The sequence below is a fragment of the Rhincodon typus genome, chromosome 3 (genome assembly GCF_021869965.1).
Source record: "Rhincodon typus isolate 14 chromosome 3, sRhiTyp1.1, whole genome shotgun sequence".
Taxonomy (NCBI): domain Eukaryota; kingdom Metazoa; phylum Chordata; class Chondrichthyes; order Orectolobiformes; family Rhincodontidae; genus Rhincodon; species Rhincodon typus.
In genome coordinates, this window is record NC_063334.1 from 52,725,324 (window position 1) to 52,744,241 (window position 18,918).

At 41.0% G+C, this 18,918-nt stretch overlaps 1 protein-coding gene across 1 annotated transcript in view; it reads left to right on the forward strand.

The window, feature by feature from the left end:
- The first annotated feature begins 595 nt into the window (after positions 1-595).
- The window catches only part of LOC125481131 (aminopeptidase O-like), a 158,642-nt gene continuing 140,319 nt past the window's right edge, over positions 596-18,918 (forward strand). Inside the window, exons 1-3 of the mRNA XM_048592290.1 lie at positions 596-634; positions 1,083-1,145; positions 1,479-1,568. Coding sequence (XP_048448247.1) covers positions 1,554-1,568 — 15 coding nt within the window. The 5' untranslated portion in view covers positions 596-634; positions 1,083-1,145; positions 1,479-1,553. The remainder of the gene's footprint in view (positions 635-1,082; positions 1,146-1,478; positions 1,569-18,918) is intronic.

Sequence of the window (18,918 nt, forward strand, 5' to 3'; positions counted from 1 at the left end):
TATTTGTATTAACTTGCTATGTTGGCAGCAATGAATACAAGTATTCTGTTATTGTGTAGGCTGATAGCGGTTAGCTGGGGCAGTACATCTCAGTTATGTTTGGTATACGAAGGACAATGAAGCTTTTGCTGGCTCAGTGATCAATGTTGGATCAAGTTCACTTTCACATTCCCAGCTCCCACTCACCGCCCACCTACACACGGGGCGGCACCACACCAAAACAACAACAAAGCATTTTTTGTTCCTTCCGGGCGAGTTGGCTTTATTTTTGTACATGCAGTTAGTTGGAGCTTCGCCTTCAGCAGGCACCGAAGAAATTCCATGCTAGCCCAGTGGCTGGCAGTCGGAGGAGCTCCTTCTCTTCGGGTGGAATGTTGTGTCGGCGGGAGGAGAATGCTCGCGCCTCCGGCACATCCGCGAGCGGCACCCGCAGCGGCCACGTGCAGCACTAACCCAAACCCACAACCCTGCTGTGCTGAAGGGACACGCCGCCAGCCGCACAGAGGAAGCGACAGTGTGCACTTTTATTAAGGCGGCAGGGATAGAGAGACACAACGTGTGTGAATCATTCATTCTTGCTGCTATCATAAACTTCCAACTATTCCGCGAGGACGCGTCGCAAGTTGTTTTCACGGTACTTTCTAGTGGATGCGGACTTGGGCTGGAGGAATGGAAGCATGAGCTGCAGAGAGAGTGGAGGGCGTAGGCTTGGGGGCGATAGATCTGGTGGATGTAGGTTGGAGGAAAGCAGTGCTAGTTAAATTGTGAAGTGAGTGGGTGTGGTGGGTTCAGGCTTGGAAGAGGAATATAATGGTTGTGGGCTGGGAGGAGAATGGTAGTGGATATGGGCAGAATGGAAAGGGGAGGTGAGTAGCAGACTAAGACCAACAAAGATGGACAAAGCAAGGTTATGGTGTTTTGACACATTGGACTCTGCTGCTGTAACTGCTTATGGTCTGGAGGTGAAATTCAAATCAAAAGCAAAATCAATAGTGGATTTAATTATAACTGAAAAGTAAGCTAAAGTTGTTGTTCCTTGAGATTTGAAAATGTGGAATTTCCGATTTCCTTTCTCCCTTCAGCCTCTTTTGGATGAAACACTGAAGTGGACAGAGAACCGACTGGTCTGTGAAGTGCAGAGTGAGGTGAGGACATTATTGTTTAATAAGTGGTTGTAAATGATAACTTGGAAGTTTGGCAAACTATTTTCATGCATCTCAAACATTATGTTTTGTCTTCTGTTTTTCTTTTAAGAATATACTAATTAATTTGGAAGATGTTTAACAAGGGAAAAAACAAACTTGACATGCAGCCAATCTACAATGATGGATTAAGTCTATTGAACATTGTCTTTAAATTATTTCCTGTTAGAAATATTTAGACTGGTGGGAAGTTTGAAGAACATAGTGCCTTAATGCCAAAATATGTGCTGAATAAAATGCATCATTTTCTTTAACTGGAGTTATCATTAACTCTAGGTTACAAAATGGATCAAGATCAATAAAAAAGACCGAGAAGACTCCCGTAAAAGAAAACGGAGCCAGAAGGATGAGATGAAATTCAAAGAAGTAAGTATGTAAAAGCTACTTAGAAGCACCGTGAGCTTGCTTCTGAAATATAGGGGTTTTTTTTGTTTAAGTACTAATACTTGTTTTCAAAGTATTGGAGGTGGATCAGTGAAAAATTGTGCTTGAAGTGGGAACAATACAAAATATAACAGGAGTTGAAAATGCAATTCTCATTATTATTCAATCATTTTTCAATTTTAATTTTTTTTAGCTTACTGCTCAACTTGATAAAATCAATTCTTTTTTGATTCAGTTTGCAAACTTGAAATTGATGCAATGGAAAATATTTAGGCAGTTTGTCTCTTGGACCAAGTTGGTGACATCTTTCCATTTCACAAAATGATGGATCCATGTTGATCCTCTGCAGGAGCAATTCATGTATGCCACTGCCCAGCCTTTTCCCCTATGCTGCTGCTGCAACAACTTTGTTTCTGTATAACAATCCAATTTATAATTGAATGCCTTGATTAAACCTGTCTCTACCACACTGTCTTGCAGTAGTTTCCAGATTATAGCCAAAGGCTGAATTTAAAAATAATCCTCATGTTGCGATTACTATTTTTGACAATTCCTAAATCTGTGCCATTTTATTCTTGGTCCTTTCATGCAGCAAAACAAATCAGTTGGGGATGGGGTAGCTTCATGTGCTGAACTGTTGCTCATGACTGTAGAGACAAATCAAACCAGAGGTAGGTCCTGCTACAAGTGCTGCATTTGAAGTGGTCATCAGTTGGTAATGACTGTAGCCAACCTACTGCAGCCACTGATCCCATGGAGATGCATGCCATCTGACAGATGATGCTTCCACTTTTCTCTGTTATTAGCTAGTGTCTTCCAAATGTGAGGTTTGATATTTAGAATCTTCATTTCAAGCATTCTTAAAGCAGAGATTTTAACATCTTACTGGTAAATTTGCCCTGGTTTCCTGATGACGCAGATACTGTTTCTGTCTTCTTTGACAACTTTACAGCTCTGTTTGATGAATAACAACAGACCTGAGAGCTTTGTCTTTTAGTGGGTGGCCACATTTGTGATTTTGTCTCTTCATGATATAGCCAGATCACGCTGCTAGCAGTGAAGATAGATCTTGTTGAACTTCTTTGCTTGATAGCTGTAAGTCGTCCATGTTTCACAGTCCTACAACAAGGTGCTGTAAACCCAGTACACCCACATGTTTGTTTGAAGAGTTGGCTTGATTTAATTCCATGCAAATTTTGAGAGTTAGTGAAAGATGGTAGGCTTTTTTTTCTATTTGCATGCCAAGTTCTGCATTAAGAGACAAATGGTCATCATGGAACCAAAATAGCAGACTTCGGTAACTTCTTCAAGTGTTATTAAGTGTGATCAGAGGTGGAGGTGTGACACCTTGTATCATGATCATGGTTTTCTTGGTGCTTACAGTTAAGGAGAACACATTACAATCCATGTAGTTCAGTTCCAATATGGACAGCTGTTGTTTGTAGATTGTAGCTTGTATATTGTGTTGAAAGCCTGTTTGTTATACTGCTGTTTATACTGTGGTGCTGTGGTGTTCCTGCTAATAGACAAAAGCAATTACATGTTTTCTAATAAACCTGTTCAAAGATTTAGTTGTGCATGTCTGAAACAATTGGGATTGAACACGGATATCCTGGTCCTGTGGGCTGGACACTAACACTACTACTGCATCACTAAAGCTCCCTTGTTCATTAAAGAAATGAATTAAAGGCAAAGAAGCAGTATTTTACACCAATTATTCTATTTTTTTCTCTCATCCTTAGATATGATTTCATATGTACCAACAGTTTTTGGTGTATTTCTCCCAGATGCGTGGAACATCTACAATAAGGTGGATGAACTAATCGCACAGATAGATGTAAACGGGTACAATATAACGGGGATTGCGGAGACATGGCTGCATGGTGACCAGGAATAGGATCTGAATGTCCCAGGGTATTCAGTATTTAGGAAGGACCGGCAAAAAGGAAAAGGTGGCAGGTGCTGGTTAAAGAGGAAATTAACTCAATAGTGAGAAAGGATATGAGCTCTGACAATGTGGAGTCTGTATGGGTATAGTTGAGAAATACCAAGGGGCAAAAAACATTAGTAGGTGTCATATATAGACCCCAAACTGCAGTGGTAATGACAAGAATGGCATTAAACAGAAAATCAGAGATGCATGTGATAAAGGAATATCGGTGATCATGGGCGATTTTAACCTGCACGTACATTGGGCAAATCAAATTAGCCACAATGCAGTAAAAGAGGAATTCCTAGAGTGTATGTAGGTGGTTTTCTTGACCAGTATATGGAGGAACCAACTTGAGAGCAGGCCATCTTAGACTGGGTGCTGTGTAATGACTGGAGAATCATTGCCAATCTAGTTGTGTGAGACCCCTTGGGGAAGAGCGACCATAACATGGTAGAATTTTTTATCAAGATGGAGAGTGCGGTTGTTGATTGGGAGACTATGGTGATGAACCTTAATAAAGGAAACTATGAGGATATGAGGAGTGAGTTGGCCTTGATATATTGGGGATAGTTACCTAAAGGGATTACAGTGGATTCTCAATGACAAACATTCAAGGAATGCAATGGGGAACTGCAACAACTGTCGCAAAAGGAAAATGGGTAAGAGGGCCAATCCATGGCTCACAAAGGAAATAAGAGATAGCATTCGGTCCAAGGAAGAAGCATACAGATTAGCCAAGAAAAATAATAAATCTGAGGATTGGGAGCAGTTTAGAATTCAGCAAAGAAGGACCAAGGGATTGATTAAGAAGGAGGAAATAGAGTACGAAAATAAGTTTGCTGGGAACATAAAGACTGACGCTAAGAGTTTATGTAGGTACATGAAGAGAAAGAGATTGGTAAAGACAGAAGCAGGGGAATGTATAACAGGGGACAAAGAAATGCCTGAGTAACTGAATACATACTTTGGTCTTGTCTTCACAAAAGAGGACACAAATCAGATACCAGAATTGTTGGAGGATGCAAGATTTAGTGAGAGGGAAGAGCTGAGAGAGATCAACAATAGTAGCGAAATGGTGTTGGGAAAATTGTTGGGATTGAAGGCCAATAAATCCCCAGGACCTGATAATCTACATGCCAGAGTACTTAAGGAAGTAGCTCTAGAAATAATGGATGCATTGGTGGTTATCTTCCAGTTTTCTGTAGACTCCAAAACAGGTCCTGCGGATTGGAGGGTGGCTAACGTCACTCCAAAATTCAAAAAGGGAGGTAGAGAGAAAACAAGGAATTAAGGACCAACATCGGTAGTGGGGAAATTTCTCAAATCCGTTGTCAAGGATTTTATAGCAGAGCATTTAAAAAGCAGTGGCAGGATCAGACAGAGTCAGCATGGATTTATGAAGGGGAAGTCATGCTTGAAAAATCTGTTGGAATTCTATGAAGATGTAACTGGTAGAGTTGACAAGGGGAAGCCAGTCATACAGTATATTTGCACTTTCAGAAAGCGTTTGACAAAGTCCCACATAAGAGATTAATGTGCAAGACTAAAGCAGATTGGGGGAAGGGTGTTGAGATGGATAGGCAACTGGTTCGCAGAGAGGAAACAAAGAGTTGGAATTAATGAGTCCTTTACAAATTGGCAGGCAGTAACTAGTGGGTTGCCACAGGGATCGGTGCTGGGCCTCCAGCCATTCCCAATATATATTAATGATTTGGATAAGGGAAGAAAATGTAACATCACCATGTTTGCAGATGATACCAAGTTGGTTGGGAGGGTGAACTGTGACAAGGATGCAGAGATCCTTTAGCATCATCTGGACAGGTTGGGTGGATGGGCAAATCAATGGCAGATGCAATATAATTTGGATAAATGTGAGGTTATTCACTTCAGAAGCAAAAACAAGAAGACAGATACTTACCTGAGTGGCTGTAAATTGGGAAAGGGGAGTGTGCAGCGGGACCTGGGTGTCCTTGTGCATTAGTCGCTGAAGGTAAACATGCAGGTGCAGCAGGCGGTAAAGAAGGCAAGTGGTATGTTGGCCTTCATTGCGAGTGGTTTGGAGTACAGGAGCAGGGATGTGTTGTTGCAGTTGTATAGGGCCTTGGTGAGACCACAACTGGAATATTGTGCGCAGTTTTGGTCTCCTTTTCCGAGGAAGGATGCTCTTACTCTCGAGGGAGTGCAGCGAAGGTTTACCAGGCTGATTCCGGGGATGGCGGGTCTGACGTATGAGGAGAGATTGACTAGGTTGGGATTGGTTTTGCTAGAATTCAGATGAATGAGGGAGAATTTCATAGAGACTTATAAAATTCTAACAGGACTGGATAGGGTGGATGCAGGGAGGATGTTCCCGATGGGATCACAGTATGAGGATGCGGGGTGGACGATTTAGGATGGAGGGAGGAGACATTTCTTCACGCAAAGAGTGGTGAGCCTGTGGAATTCATACCACAGGAGGTAGTTGATGTCAAAACATTGAATGTATTCAAGAGGCAACTAGATTTAGCACTTGGGGCGAATGAGATCAAAGGTTATGGGGAGAAAGCAGGATTAGGCTGTTGAGTTGGACGATCACCCATGATCGTGAAGATGGCAGAGCAGGCTTGAAGGGCTGAATGGCCTCCTCCTGCTCCTATTTTCTGTTTCTATGACTTTTCTAATTTTGTAAGTCTAGGCAATGAAGGTTGTTTGAGCACAGAGCACCTTTATGATTAAGCGTCATATTATTTTCACCTAGTATTAGCACCAATGCATTTTCTAGTAATGGTGATTGGTCAGATTGATTGTGAACTTTTTGTGATAATATGACAATATCTGCAGATGAGCAGCATTGAACAAAGTAATTGGGGAACTGAATTATATTGCAGTCTCTTGACCAGCCTTTAGCATGAGTACTCAATTTAGTGTTGGTTCCAAGAAATGAATAAGGCACTGAAACCTCAGAGGCAGTGCACAGAAGGACCACATTGCTAATTCCTGGACCAGTGGACTGAATTATGCAAAAATATGGAAAAGTTTAGGCTGTTCAATCTTGAAAGAATATAAATAAGTGGGAACATGATGGATATGTAGATGGCAGCTACTGGTATAGAACCAATAAATATTGAAAGACATGTAGATATCTGTGTGGAGTTTGCACGTTATCCCCATGTTTTTGTGGGTTTCCACTGAATGTTCTGGCTTCCTCCCACAGTCCAAAGTGTGCAGGCTAGGTGAATTGGCTGTGCTAAATTGCTTTGTAGTGTTCAGGGATGTGCAGGCCACGTGGATTAGCCATGTTTAACGTGGGATTGCAAGGTTAGGGTGGGGCAGTGGTTTGGGTGGGATGCTGTCTTCGGCGGGTTGGTGTAGACTTGACAAGCTGAATGGCCTCTGTCTGTCCTGTAGTGATTCTATGCACAATGGCTGGTAGATCATTATTAAATAGCTTGTCCCTTCAGCTGTTCACAATTGGCAAGTGCTGACTATACTCAGCCATCAAGTGTCTGCAAATCTCAGTAAATAATATCGAACAGTAAATGAGACTTCACAGGAGTGCAGCATTTGCTGAGCTGTCCCGATTGTGCTAAGAATTACATTAACAACCAATTTATCAGTCAGGCTTACATTTTTTTAGGACCTGTCCTGTACTGGAAAAATTGTACCTGTTTTTAAAATTAAGCAAAAGAATGCAAACAGTAGCTTCCTGGTTCATTCTCCATGGCAATGCCTTGTCCAACAGAGCTGACTTGCCAACCAGTCAGCATCTTTTTCTCATGCAGTATATTATTGCTTCCCCCTTTAAAATTTGGTATTCTTGCATCTGCCCTGATGACTGTAGGTCTAAAAGCATCAATAGCTTGGCTGTTAGCAATGCTGAAGATATGGAGTTAAATCACAATGGTGTGCTAAGTTGATACAGGCAGAAGCTGGTTGATGGCAAATGTGGTAGTTGTGTTGGGTTTGAAAAGAAAGATAACAAGGATGGGGCAATAAATGCTGGTATTCCTTTGCATTCATGTCTGAAGAATGGATTTAAATGAGTCATAGATCATAGAATCCCTACAGTGTGGAAACAGGCCCTTCGGCCCAACAAGTCCACACCGACACTCAGAGCATCCCACCCAGACCAATTCCCCTATAACCCACCTGATCTACACATCCCTGAACACTATGGGCAATTTAGCATGGCTAGTCCACCTACCCTGCACATCTTTGGACTGTGGGAGGAAACCGGAGCACCCAGAGGAAACCCACGCAGACACAGGGAGAATGTGCAAACTCCGCACAGACAGTCGCCCGAGGCTGGAATCGAATCCGGGTCCCGGGTGCTGTGAGGCAGCAGTGCTAACCACTGAGTCAACGTGAATAAAATCTAAGAGTGTTTGACTTGTTTTGGAGGGAGGGAAAGGGGTGTTCCTTTCTACGTTTTGGTCCACAAACACAGTTTATCAGGATTTTTTGGATCTAAAAGTTGCAATGAATTCTGACCTTGTAAGACTACGTTCTACATCTATCGAACACAGATGCTTAGTGGTTAGTAAACTTTACAAACTCACAAATAATTGTAAATTTGATGAAAAATGAAATGATCTAACTAGCAAGCAAATGTACTGCAGCGGTCTGTAGCTGTTGTGTTCTCTGGTAGGTTTCCTACCTGAGAGTCAGGAAGCCCAGATTCAAGTCCCACCTGCGCCAGAGGTGTGTCATAACATCCCTGAACAGGTTGATTAGAAGCTACCTACCACAAAGGTCTGATAGCAAGATTATTTGGGAAAAAATGAATCTCATTGATTGGAGAATGAAAGGCAATGAAAAGCTCTGCTAATAAAGTACATTCTTAAAGTTGAACAATAAATTCCATCAGCAGTCATTTACAGTTATTTAATGATTTAAATAAACTGCTTGATCAATCTTTTTATCTGTTGTGACATTATCTGAAAACACAGCAGTTTCATGTATACATGCTCTACCTCACCACCATCTTTCTCTCTCTTTCCTCCATTATTTCTAAATTATCAAGCAGTTTTTACAAGATGAACAGAAATTCCCTCCAGTTAAATGTTGGAAAAATGGAAGGAAATCACTTTGATCTGTGCTGCGAAATCTGTTCCCTATCACTCAATTTCATCCATCTCCCTCATAACTGAGGCTGAAACAGACTTTTCAGAACCTTGTTGTTATATTTGGTAAGCTTCTGAGCACATATCTGCACATCACTAAAACTGCCAGTTTTCATCTCTGTAACATTGCCCGATTCTACTCCTGCCTCGAGTCTCTTGCTAATGAAACATTCATTCATGCCTTTTTGACTATTATTTGACTATTCCAGTCGCTCCTCACTGGCTTTCCATATTCTACCTTCTGTAAACGTGGCATAACCAAAGCTCAGTTGCCTGAAGTTTACTTGCACCAAATCTGTTCTTCATTCATATTTGCTGACCTGTAATGTCATAGAGTCATAGAGCTGTGCAGCATTGAAACAGATCCTTTGGTCCAACGCATCCATGCTGACCACACATCCCACTAGTGGTTCCTGCTTAAGCCATATCTCCATTTTAAAATTGTCAAGCTTGCTTTCCAGTTTCCTCTTGAACTCCCTATCTCTGTAACCCCTTGAAACCAACAAGCCCATGAGATTTCAGTGGTGCTCTAGTTGTAGACTGTTGAGTATCCTTGATCTTAATCACACCATCATTGAGGGCTTTGCCTTCAGGTTCCAGACCCTCAGTCCTGGAATTCTTCGCCTAAACCTGCTTGGATTTCTATTTCACTTTCCCTCTCTTCGGAGTTGACCAAAAGGTTGATTCAGTAGTTCCTTATGTTACTTGGTGTCATATTTTCTGTTATTGTCTTCTGCGATGCATTTTAGGGCAATAATACATTAAAGGTTCTATATAAATGCAAGGTTTTAAGAATTGCCCTGAGATCCAGTGCATGGTAAACTACGTATCACGTGTGATTGTGTATCAATGGAATACTGACTTTTACAGAGTGAGAGTCATGTGAGAAGCAACAAGAAGTTCTACATTCATGCTGCTATGAAAATTGAACGAATACATGGATTATGAATTGTTATTCGATTTAATTCAGTTAGCAGATTAATTGTCTATCTTTTGGGTTTCATCTTAAAACACAAACTTTCAGAGCCTTACTCCTCCTCCAGGTGTCCGAAAGCTTCTGTTTTCAAATAAACCTGTTGGACTATAACCTGGTGTCATGTGATATCTGACCTTGCCCACCCAGTCCAACACTGGCACCTCCACATCATGGGTTTTATCTTGATTGAGTGTTGAACTTTATTTTTAAATATGTAGGTGGATTTCACGTGGGTTGTGGTAAAGGTAGTCACTGTGAGGATACAAAAAATATCTCTCTCAATATTGATAACACTCCCCCCTTGAGCACTCTCAAGTCAGGCATAGTCTCCACTACTTGCCACTGCTTCCTTAGATCCAAGATCCAAAGAATAGCGTAATATTGCACTGGTGTGATTTTATTCCCACCTTCCTTCCCATATGCCGTCACTGAGTGTCCTTGTTAGGTTAGAATTTGTTTTTGCATCGTTAGTCCATGTGCAATAGGAGTTGAATTGTGCAAAACCCATCCTTTGTTATTTTTAGAACTTAATCTATTTTTGTGATAACTTCTTGTCAGCAATACAATATTTAACAAGTGCAGTAAATGGACCTAAAAGTCCATTCGTGATCAGTGCTCCCAGTGAGGTGTGAGATTGGTCAGGAAATCCTGCATCATGATTTACAGTCTGGTAGTTTAAATGAATTAAAAATCACTATCTGAGGGTGAACAGTTTACTGAATTGTGTTATCTGTGGTAACTGCATCTCACTGGTAGTTCCGAGTCATGGAATCAACCATATGATGTATAAAAGTAACAAGCCAAAATTATGTGAAATATTGTGTTTAGACATTTGAAGGTAACATTTAATCATTGTTATTGGACTCGTAATCACCTGCGTTAATATCCTCAAATGTGAACATATTATCTGAACTATAGTTATCATTGGATCAGCAAAAGATACTTGTCATCTTTTGTATTGCTGATAATGGTGGGGTGAAGCTACTTCATTTATTTTCAAAGGAGCTATATTTTTATTTTTGTCTATTTAATTTACGTTTTAGTATACCCTGTAATCATCATAAATATTATGTTGTCAAAGCTCAGATTTGTTGGGGTTTTTCATTTGCTGGATGTTGTATTGGTTCTATTTCCAAATTAACAACAAGTTTGAATAGAATATTTCAGATGGAATGTTTTGAAGACATGGTAGTGATTGATTCAGAGGTTCTGTGTCAATGCATACTTTTTAAAAATTGTGGTCAATAACAACTTGCTCAGGCTCCTTGATACTACACTAGATCAAATGTGCCCTTTATATTAAGGGCAGTACTCTCATTTCAACTTTGGAATTCAGGACTTTTGTCGAAGTCTGAGCTAAAGCTGTAATGAGGTCAGGATCTGAGTGATCCTTGCAGAGCCCAAAATGAGCACCAGTGAACAGGTTGTTGCTAAAGAAGTGCTGCATGATAGTATTGTTTATGACTCTTCTATCACTTTACCGATAATTGAGAGCAGGCTGATAGGACGGTAATTGGTTGAGTTGGATATTTGAGTGTGGGGCATACCTGGATAATTTTTTCACATTGCCAGCAGTGTAGTTGTACTGGAACAGCTTGGTTATGGGCACTGAAAGTTCTGGAGCACTAGTCCTCAACACAATCCACAAACATTCACACTCTCTACCACTACTAAAGACTTGTACAGTAACTGGAATTTTGTCAGGGCCCATAGCATTTCCAGTGTCCAGTGTTTCCAACTGTTCCTTGATGTCATGTGAAGTGCATTGAACTGGCTAAATGCTGGCATCTGTGATGCTGGCGACCTCTCAAGGAGGCTGAGATGGATCACTGAAGATTCTTGCAAATTATCGTTTGCCCTTATGGGCTGCCCCATAATTAAAGATAGTCCTCCTCCAGTGAGTTTATTGTCCACTATCATTCATGACAAGGCGTGGCAGGATGCTGAAGTTAGATCTGATCCATCGATTGTGGGATTGTTTACCTCTGTCATTTGCAGCTTATATTGTTTGGCATGCCAGTAGCCCTGCTTTGTTGTTCCACCAGCTTGACACTTCATTTTTAAGTGCAGGCAGTCCCTAGGTTGAGAACGGGTTCTGTTCTTGAGGACATTCACAAGTCGACTTGCATGCAAGTTGGAACACAATATCAGACAATATAAAATGGGTAATCATAAGTATGAAGAAAAGTTTCCATGTCACATCTTTAAAATTAGTATTAATTCATCCATCCGTTTGCAAGTATGAGCATTCGTAAATCAGATACTCTTAAATTTAGGCTTGCATGCCTGATGCTACTCCTGCCCCCTCTGCGCTCTTCATTGAATGAAAGTTGACCTCCTAGCTTAATGGTATTTGTAGAGTGTAGGATATGTGGGTCATGAAGTTGATGATTGTATTAGAGTGCAAGTCTGCTGATGTTGATAGTGCACAACACCTCATGGCTGTCCAACCTTCAGTGGCTAGACTTATTCAAAGCCCACCCCATTTAGCATCAGGAGTTGGGGGACTGGTTGGTGGGAAGAGTGGGTTGATCAGTTCAGTTGACCAGATGTCTGATTTGCAACGAAGAGTGATGCCAACAGCATGGGTTCAATTCCATCACTGGCTGAGGTTACTGTGAAGAACTCTCCTTCTCAACCTCTCCTGTCGCCTGAGGTGTGGTGACCCTAAATTTAGACGACTACCAGTCATTTCTTTTGAATGAGAGGTCAGCCCTGTGTTCTGGTAGGGCAAGGACGACTTTACCTTTAAATTTTATAGTACCGAACAACACAGTGGAGAGTATTCTAAATGTGAATATGGGACTTTGTTTCCACAAGGACAGTGCAGCGGTTACTCTTACTGATACTGTCATGGACAGATGCATCTGTGGCAGGCAGATTGCTGAGATTAAAATCAAGTATGTTTTTCCCTCTTGTTGGTTCTGTCCACCTGCTTCAAACCCAGTTTAGCTTATATGACGTTTAAGACTTGACCAGCTTGATCAATAGTGGTGCTGCTGCACATAACTCTTGGCTGGCAGTGACGCCCTCTCTCTCCGGTGCTCCCTCAGTGCTTTTTCCAAGGGGTGTTTAACATGGACCAGTACTGAAACATCAGCTGAGGAAGGGACAGTACATGATAGTCAGCAGGAGGTTTCTTTGCCTATGTTTGTCCTGATGTCATGAGACTTCATGGGGTTTGGTGTCAATGTTGAGCACGTGCTAGGGCAATAGGCTGTCTTCTGTAAACTGCTGTGGCAGGTCATACTCCCAGGTAATGGTGATCTTGTCTGGGACGTGGTCAGTAGGGTATGATTCTGTTTGTTTAACTGTGTCAAGCTATTGTTTGACTAGTCTGTGAAATTACTATCTCAATTTTGTCATTAGTTGTAAGGAGGATTTTACAGAGTTGGCAGCATGGTATTTGCCATTGTTATTTCCGGTACCTTTGTTGATACTAGGTAGTCCAACTTTTTTTTCGGTTTTTGCTACTTTCTAGCAATTATTGCAACTAAATGGCTTGTTTGGCCATTTCTGAAGTCAGTTAAAGGTTGATCTCATTTCTGTGGATCTGGAGACACGTAAGCCATTCAATTCACTGATGTCCTTTAGGGAAGCAAAGTGCCATTCTCATGTGGTCTCAAAGATTTCATTTTCATTATTAGACTTAAAATCAGATCACACCTTGTTCTGATCCCCCAGTCCTATTGCATTTTCTCCTCATTTTGAGCACTCCACCATATTCTATGTTTCTCAATTCTCATTCAAAATCATCTTACGTATTCTGTCATTAGTACGATAATAAATTATGACTAAGATATCTTTACTGTTATTTTCTCAGCTTCTGTGGTGAATAATTTTCCAACCTTAGTGATTTTAATCTCCATTTTGCCTCATCATGTTTTCTGTCCTCTGAGTTCATTCCCCTCTTATCTTCCCTAATTCTCTCCCTCCGTATAAACACCACAAACTGTTTTCACAGTTCCTTCAATCATTCACAGATGAGGTAATTTCTGATTATTTCCCTGTGTCACTTTCCACTAACATTCAACGTTACAACCCAATAGCTCCATCTTCTGAATGTGCCCCATTCTGAATGGGACCAACCCCCCAAAAAAAGTGACTTACAGGCACCTTTTCAGAATCCCAGTTGTTTAGTCAGAGTCATTGAATCTATGAGTAATACAGTAAAGAAACAGACTATTCAGTCCAGCTTGTCCATGCCAACCAGGTTTCCCAAACTAAATTAATCTCATTTGTTTGGATTTGGCCCATATCCCTCTAAACACTTCCTATTCATGTACCTGTCCAAATATCTTTTAAATATTGCAACTGTACCTGTGTCTACCACTTCCTCTGATAGCTCATTCCACATATGAGCACCCTGTTTGTGAAAATGTTGTCCCTGGGATCTCTTTTAAATCTTCCTCTCCTCACCTTAAAAAAAAATGCCCACTAGTTTTGAACTCTCTTCAGGAAAACTCCTTTGCTATTCGATTTATCCATGCTCCTCATTTTATAAACTTCCATAAGGTCACCCCTCAACCTCCCATACTGCAGGGGAAAAAGTCCAAGCCTATCCTTATAACCCTATCCCTCCAGTCCTGACAACATCCTTGCAAATCTCTTCTGCACCCTCTCCAATTTAATTATATGCCTTCGGCCCTTCATTTGCCACAACATATCTAGAGTTGCTGATCTGCTAAACCTCACCTGCTCCCTCACCTTTGATGCTGTAGTCCAACAAAACAAATACTCTCACTCTGACATTCTCCCCAGTATGCCCAACATTTTCACTACCTTAAGCCTAAGAGATGTAGACTTGAAGAGCTATGGCCAAGAACAAGTTTAGTCATCTGTTGCCAGGTCTGGCTGGTTTAGCTGTATGCCATTGATATCAAGACCATCAGTTGTCTTTGCTGCATCTGCCCATTCTTCCAGCCAAGTTTCTTTGTAAGCTCCCTCTTATCCTAGCCCTGAACTTGCTTCTTTCACTAGTGTCTCTTTCTTCTTTAGACCCTATCCATGCTGATCCTGTCCTGCTTTCTTGAACCTGTTTCCATTAAAATGATCATCCAACTTCACCTGTTGGTCCCCTTCTTCACTGATACTATTCTTCGTTATCAGATGTTTTCCCTTTTCTCCTTTAAATTTGCTGTCATCATCTCTCTACCCAAAAAAGGCCCTTAACTTCACCACCCATTTCCACTCTCCCTTTCCTCTCGAAAGTCATTGAATATGATGCTTCTCAAATCAGTACCCACCTTTCCAGATCTCGATGTTTGAATCCACAGTTCTGAAATGGTACTGAAATCAATGGGATGGAAACCAAGTGCTGGAAATACTCAGCAGATTTGGCAACATTTGTGTAGAGAAAAATAGCGTTAATGTTTCAAGTCAAATATGATTTTTCAGAACTGAAGTAAGATAGAATTGTGATAGGTTGTATCCTGTTGGAAGAGGGGAGGGGAGAACTTTCTGTTTTTGTTTCAAATTTCCAACATCCACAGTATTTGATTTCACTGAAACCCATGACTATGGCAAAGTCAAACTATCCCTCCTTCTGTTTGATTTGTTGGCAGTCTTTGAGTCGGTTGCTCACAGAATTCACTTCTACCACCTTATCGACTGTTGCCCAGCTATCTGTGAATGCTCTTGTCTGGTTCCATTCTTGTCTACCTAATCATAACCAAATTATCAGTTGCAACAATTTCTCTTCCTGCTCCTACACTGTTACACCTAGTGTTTTCCAAATATCTGTTCCTGCCTTCATCCTGTTTCGAATCTTCATGCTGTCTTTCAGTGACATAATCTGAAAACATAGCATTACCAGGCTGCTGCTGATAACGCTCCACATTTTTATCTCACCACCACCATTCTTGACTCACTGTTGTTAAATTACTGGCCAGTTCATCCAATAGCCAATGCTGCATGAACATTGTTTTCCCCAGCTAAGAATGAGCGGACTGAAGCCACTATTTTCAGCCTGTGCTCAAAATTCCATTCCCTACTGACTCCATCCCTTACACTGCAACTGGCTGTAATTGTTCCCAAACCTAATGACGCATTTGACCTTGAGATGAATTTCCCTATGCTTAGTTGCAGTATCATGAAAGCTGCATTTTGCCACCTCTGTAGATTGTTCGATTTCACTTATGCCTGAATTCATCTGCTGCTGAAACTCTTATTCAGGCCTTTGTTACTTTTAAACTTGACAACTCCAATACATTCCTAGCTGGTCACCTGTATTCTGCTCTCCATAAAACTGAAGTTATTTAAACTTCTGCTGCCCTTACCTTTACTTACATCAAGTCCCATTCACATATCAGCCTTCACTGTGCTTACGTACTTACATTGGCTCTGAATCTTGCAACATTTTGATTTTAAAATTGTCATCCTTGTTTTCAAATCTCTCCTTGGTTTCACCTCTCCCTTTCTCCTTGACATCTTCAAACCCGCCAATCCTCCAGGGTAGCTTGGAATATTTTCTCAGCATATTTCTTCTTATTGCCTTGCTTTCCTCCTTTGAGGCACTTCTTAATCCTGTGACAATGCTGTACCTTTAAGAGATCGTTTTGTCCTGGTTTCTTTTAAGAGAGAGATTGAATGAGAAGTGACAAGATGACTATTGAAGACCACTTGAGTAAAGAGCTTGGGAGGCCTTGGGTTTTTTTTTAATGCAGCTAGAATGTGTGGCCAGCTCTCTCAGATCAGAATTTCTGAGTCGCATCTGAAGCTGTTGGGCTCTCACAAGAGTTGGAAGCTTCAGTGAATGTCTCCTAGCTGCTACTGTCTCTCTATTTCCTCTTGTCTTTTTTTCCTCCTGGATGGAAGAACTGCATGTGAGAATCTGTGTCTGAATTGTCCTTTTTGTCCAGGGGTGTGTTTATGGGATATTACTATATTGGAACAGTTAATTAGTGATAGTTACTATATCTATTATTCTGTAAAGTTTCCAGTGGAATGAAGTTATTCTAAATTCCTCTGGTATTTTAACTACAGCGTTTAAATAAATTATGTTTTGCTTAATGTCAAGTAGTTTGACCGTTCATATTGCTTCAGAAACAGACAATTTACAGTTGCCCTTAAAATAAGAAAAAGTTAGGATCTGTGCTGCCTTCTTAAAATATTTTCAGGGAATCTGGCCTGGTCCATAACAAACTAGAGCTCTTGTCGGGATCAAAATCACTAATGCCAGGTTGAGTTTAGGATTATTGGACTCAAAGGCTGCAAGAGGTAATTGTTGGTGTCTTTTATTTCAGGTGTTGAATTTGGTTAGTTTAAACAGTGTGTGCCAGGTTTTCTGGGGGTGGAAGAAGTCATTTCGGGAGTTTTACAGAAAGTCAGTAAGGAAAAGCTTTCCGAATTGGCAAACAAGCTGGAGTTGGGTTTGCCTGTGTCTGTGAGAAAAGAGGAAATAATTACAGCAATCCCACAGCATTTACAATTGCACAGAATGCCATTGGAGTCATTGGAAATGGCTGAACTTTAAGGAATGTCATAAAAGATGTTAGAGTGACAATGATTTTGCAAAGTATTCACTGAGTTTAGAGCATTTAGCAGTTGCATATGTGACTACCAGTGGTAGAATGATTAAACCAAGGAACCAGAATTAGAAATGTTCAGATATAATTCAGAAAGTTCAAGGGCTGGAGGAGGTTAGAGATGGGGAAGGACAAGGCACTACAGGGATTTTAAAACAAACATGAGAATTTTACAACAAAAGTGTTGCTATGCTAGTAGCCAGTGTAAGTCAGCAATATTAGAGGTGATTGATAAATGAGTTGATAAGAGTGACGAATGGGTTGAATGTGGTTTACTAGGAATTTCAGAATGTTTGATAAAATCTGAGATTAGCATAGAAAATTAAAGTGTATGTGGTTGGAGCTAATGTATTGATACGGATAAAGAACTGGCTGGCAGACCAAAAACAATGAGTTGTAATAAACTGGTCATTTTCTGAGTGGCAGCCAGTAACAAGTGGGGTAGCGCAGGGATAAGTGCATAGACCCCAGCTGTTCGCATATATGTTAATAATTTAGATGAGGAAAGAAAATGTAATATTTCCAAGTTTGAAATGACACAGAGCTGGGTGGGAGGCTGAACTGTGAGGAAGGTGTAAAGGTACTTCATTGTGATTTGGGCAAGTAGACTGAGTGGGTAAATGCATGGCAGATGAAGAGTAAAGTGAATAAATGTGAGGTTATCCACTTTGGTAGCAAAAACAGGAAGGCAGATTATTACTTGAATGTCAGTGCGGTTGGGAAAGGAGAAGGTGCAACCATAACTGGGTGACCTTGTACACCATTTGCTGAAAGTAAGCATGCAGGTGCAGCAGACAATGAAGAAGGCAAGTGGTATGGTGACCTACATAGAGACAGGATTCAAGTACAGGACTGAAAAGTTGAGAGTCACTGTCACAGTCCAAGGATGTAGTGTAGGTCATGTAGTAGTAGGATGAGGAGAAATTTCTTGACGTAGAGAATGGTGAGCCTGTGGAATTCTCTGTCAAAGAAACTGGTTGAGGCCAGAACATTGAATGTTTTCAATAAGGAGACATTATAATAGTTCTTCAGTCTAATGGGATCAAAGGGAGAAAGCAGGAGCAAGGTACTGAGTAGGGTGATCAACCATGATCATATTGAATGGCAGAACAGGCTAAAAGGGCCAAATAGCCAAATCCTGTTCCTATTTTCTATGAATTAGATTTGATGCGAGTTAGGATCCTGGCAGCAGAGTTTTTGATTAACCTGCATTTAGATCATAGAATCCCTACAGTGTGGAAACAGGTCCTTCGGCCCAACAAGTCCACCCTGACCCTCAGATCATCCCATCCAGACCCATCCCCCTATCGCCCACCTAATCTACACATCCCTGAACACTATGGGTAATTTAACATGGCCAATCCACCCTAGCCTGTACATCTTTGAATTGTGGGAGGAAACCAGAGCATCCGGAGGAAACCCACACAGACACTGGGAGGATGTGCAAACCCCACACAGTCGCCTGAGGGTGGAATCGAACCCAGGTCCCTTACGCTGTGAGGCAGCAGTACTAACCACTGAGCCACCGTGCCACATTTGGTGTGGGAACTGAGAAATGTCCACATACCTAAATGGATAAACATTTTAAACCATAGTTTTGCTTTAGCTTTTCTCTCCTCCTGTTTCATTTAAGAATTTATTGAAATTAGTTGTTGTTTTAAATTAGGAACTACCACCTTGATGATTACTGAGACAGGATTTCCATGCAGGATTTGGAGTTTCCCGAACATCATGGAGTTTTAACTCCATGGTTAGTATGTTCATGAGCAATTAAGGGTAGGCAACAAATGCTGGC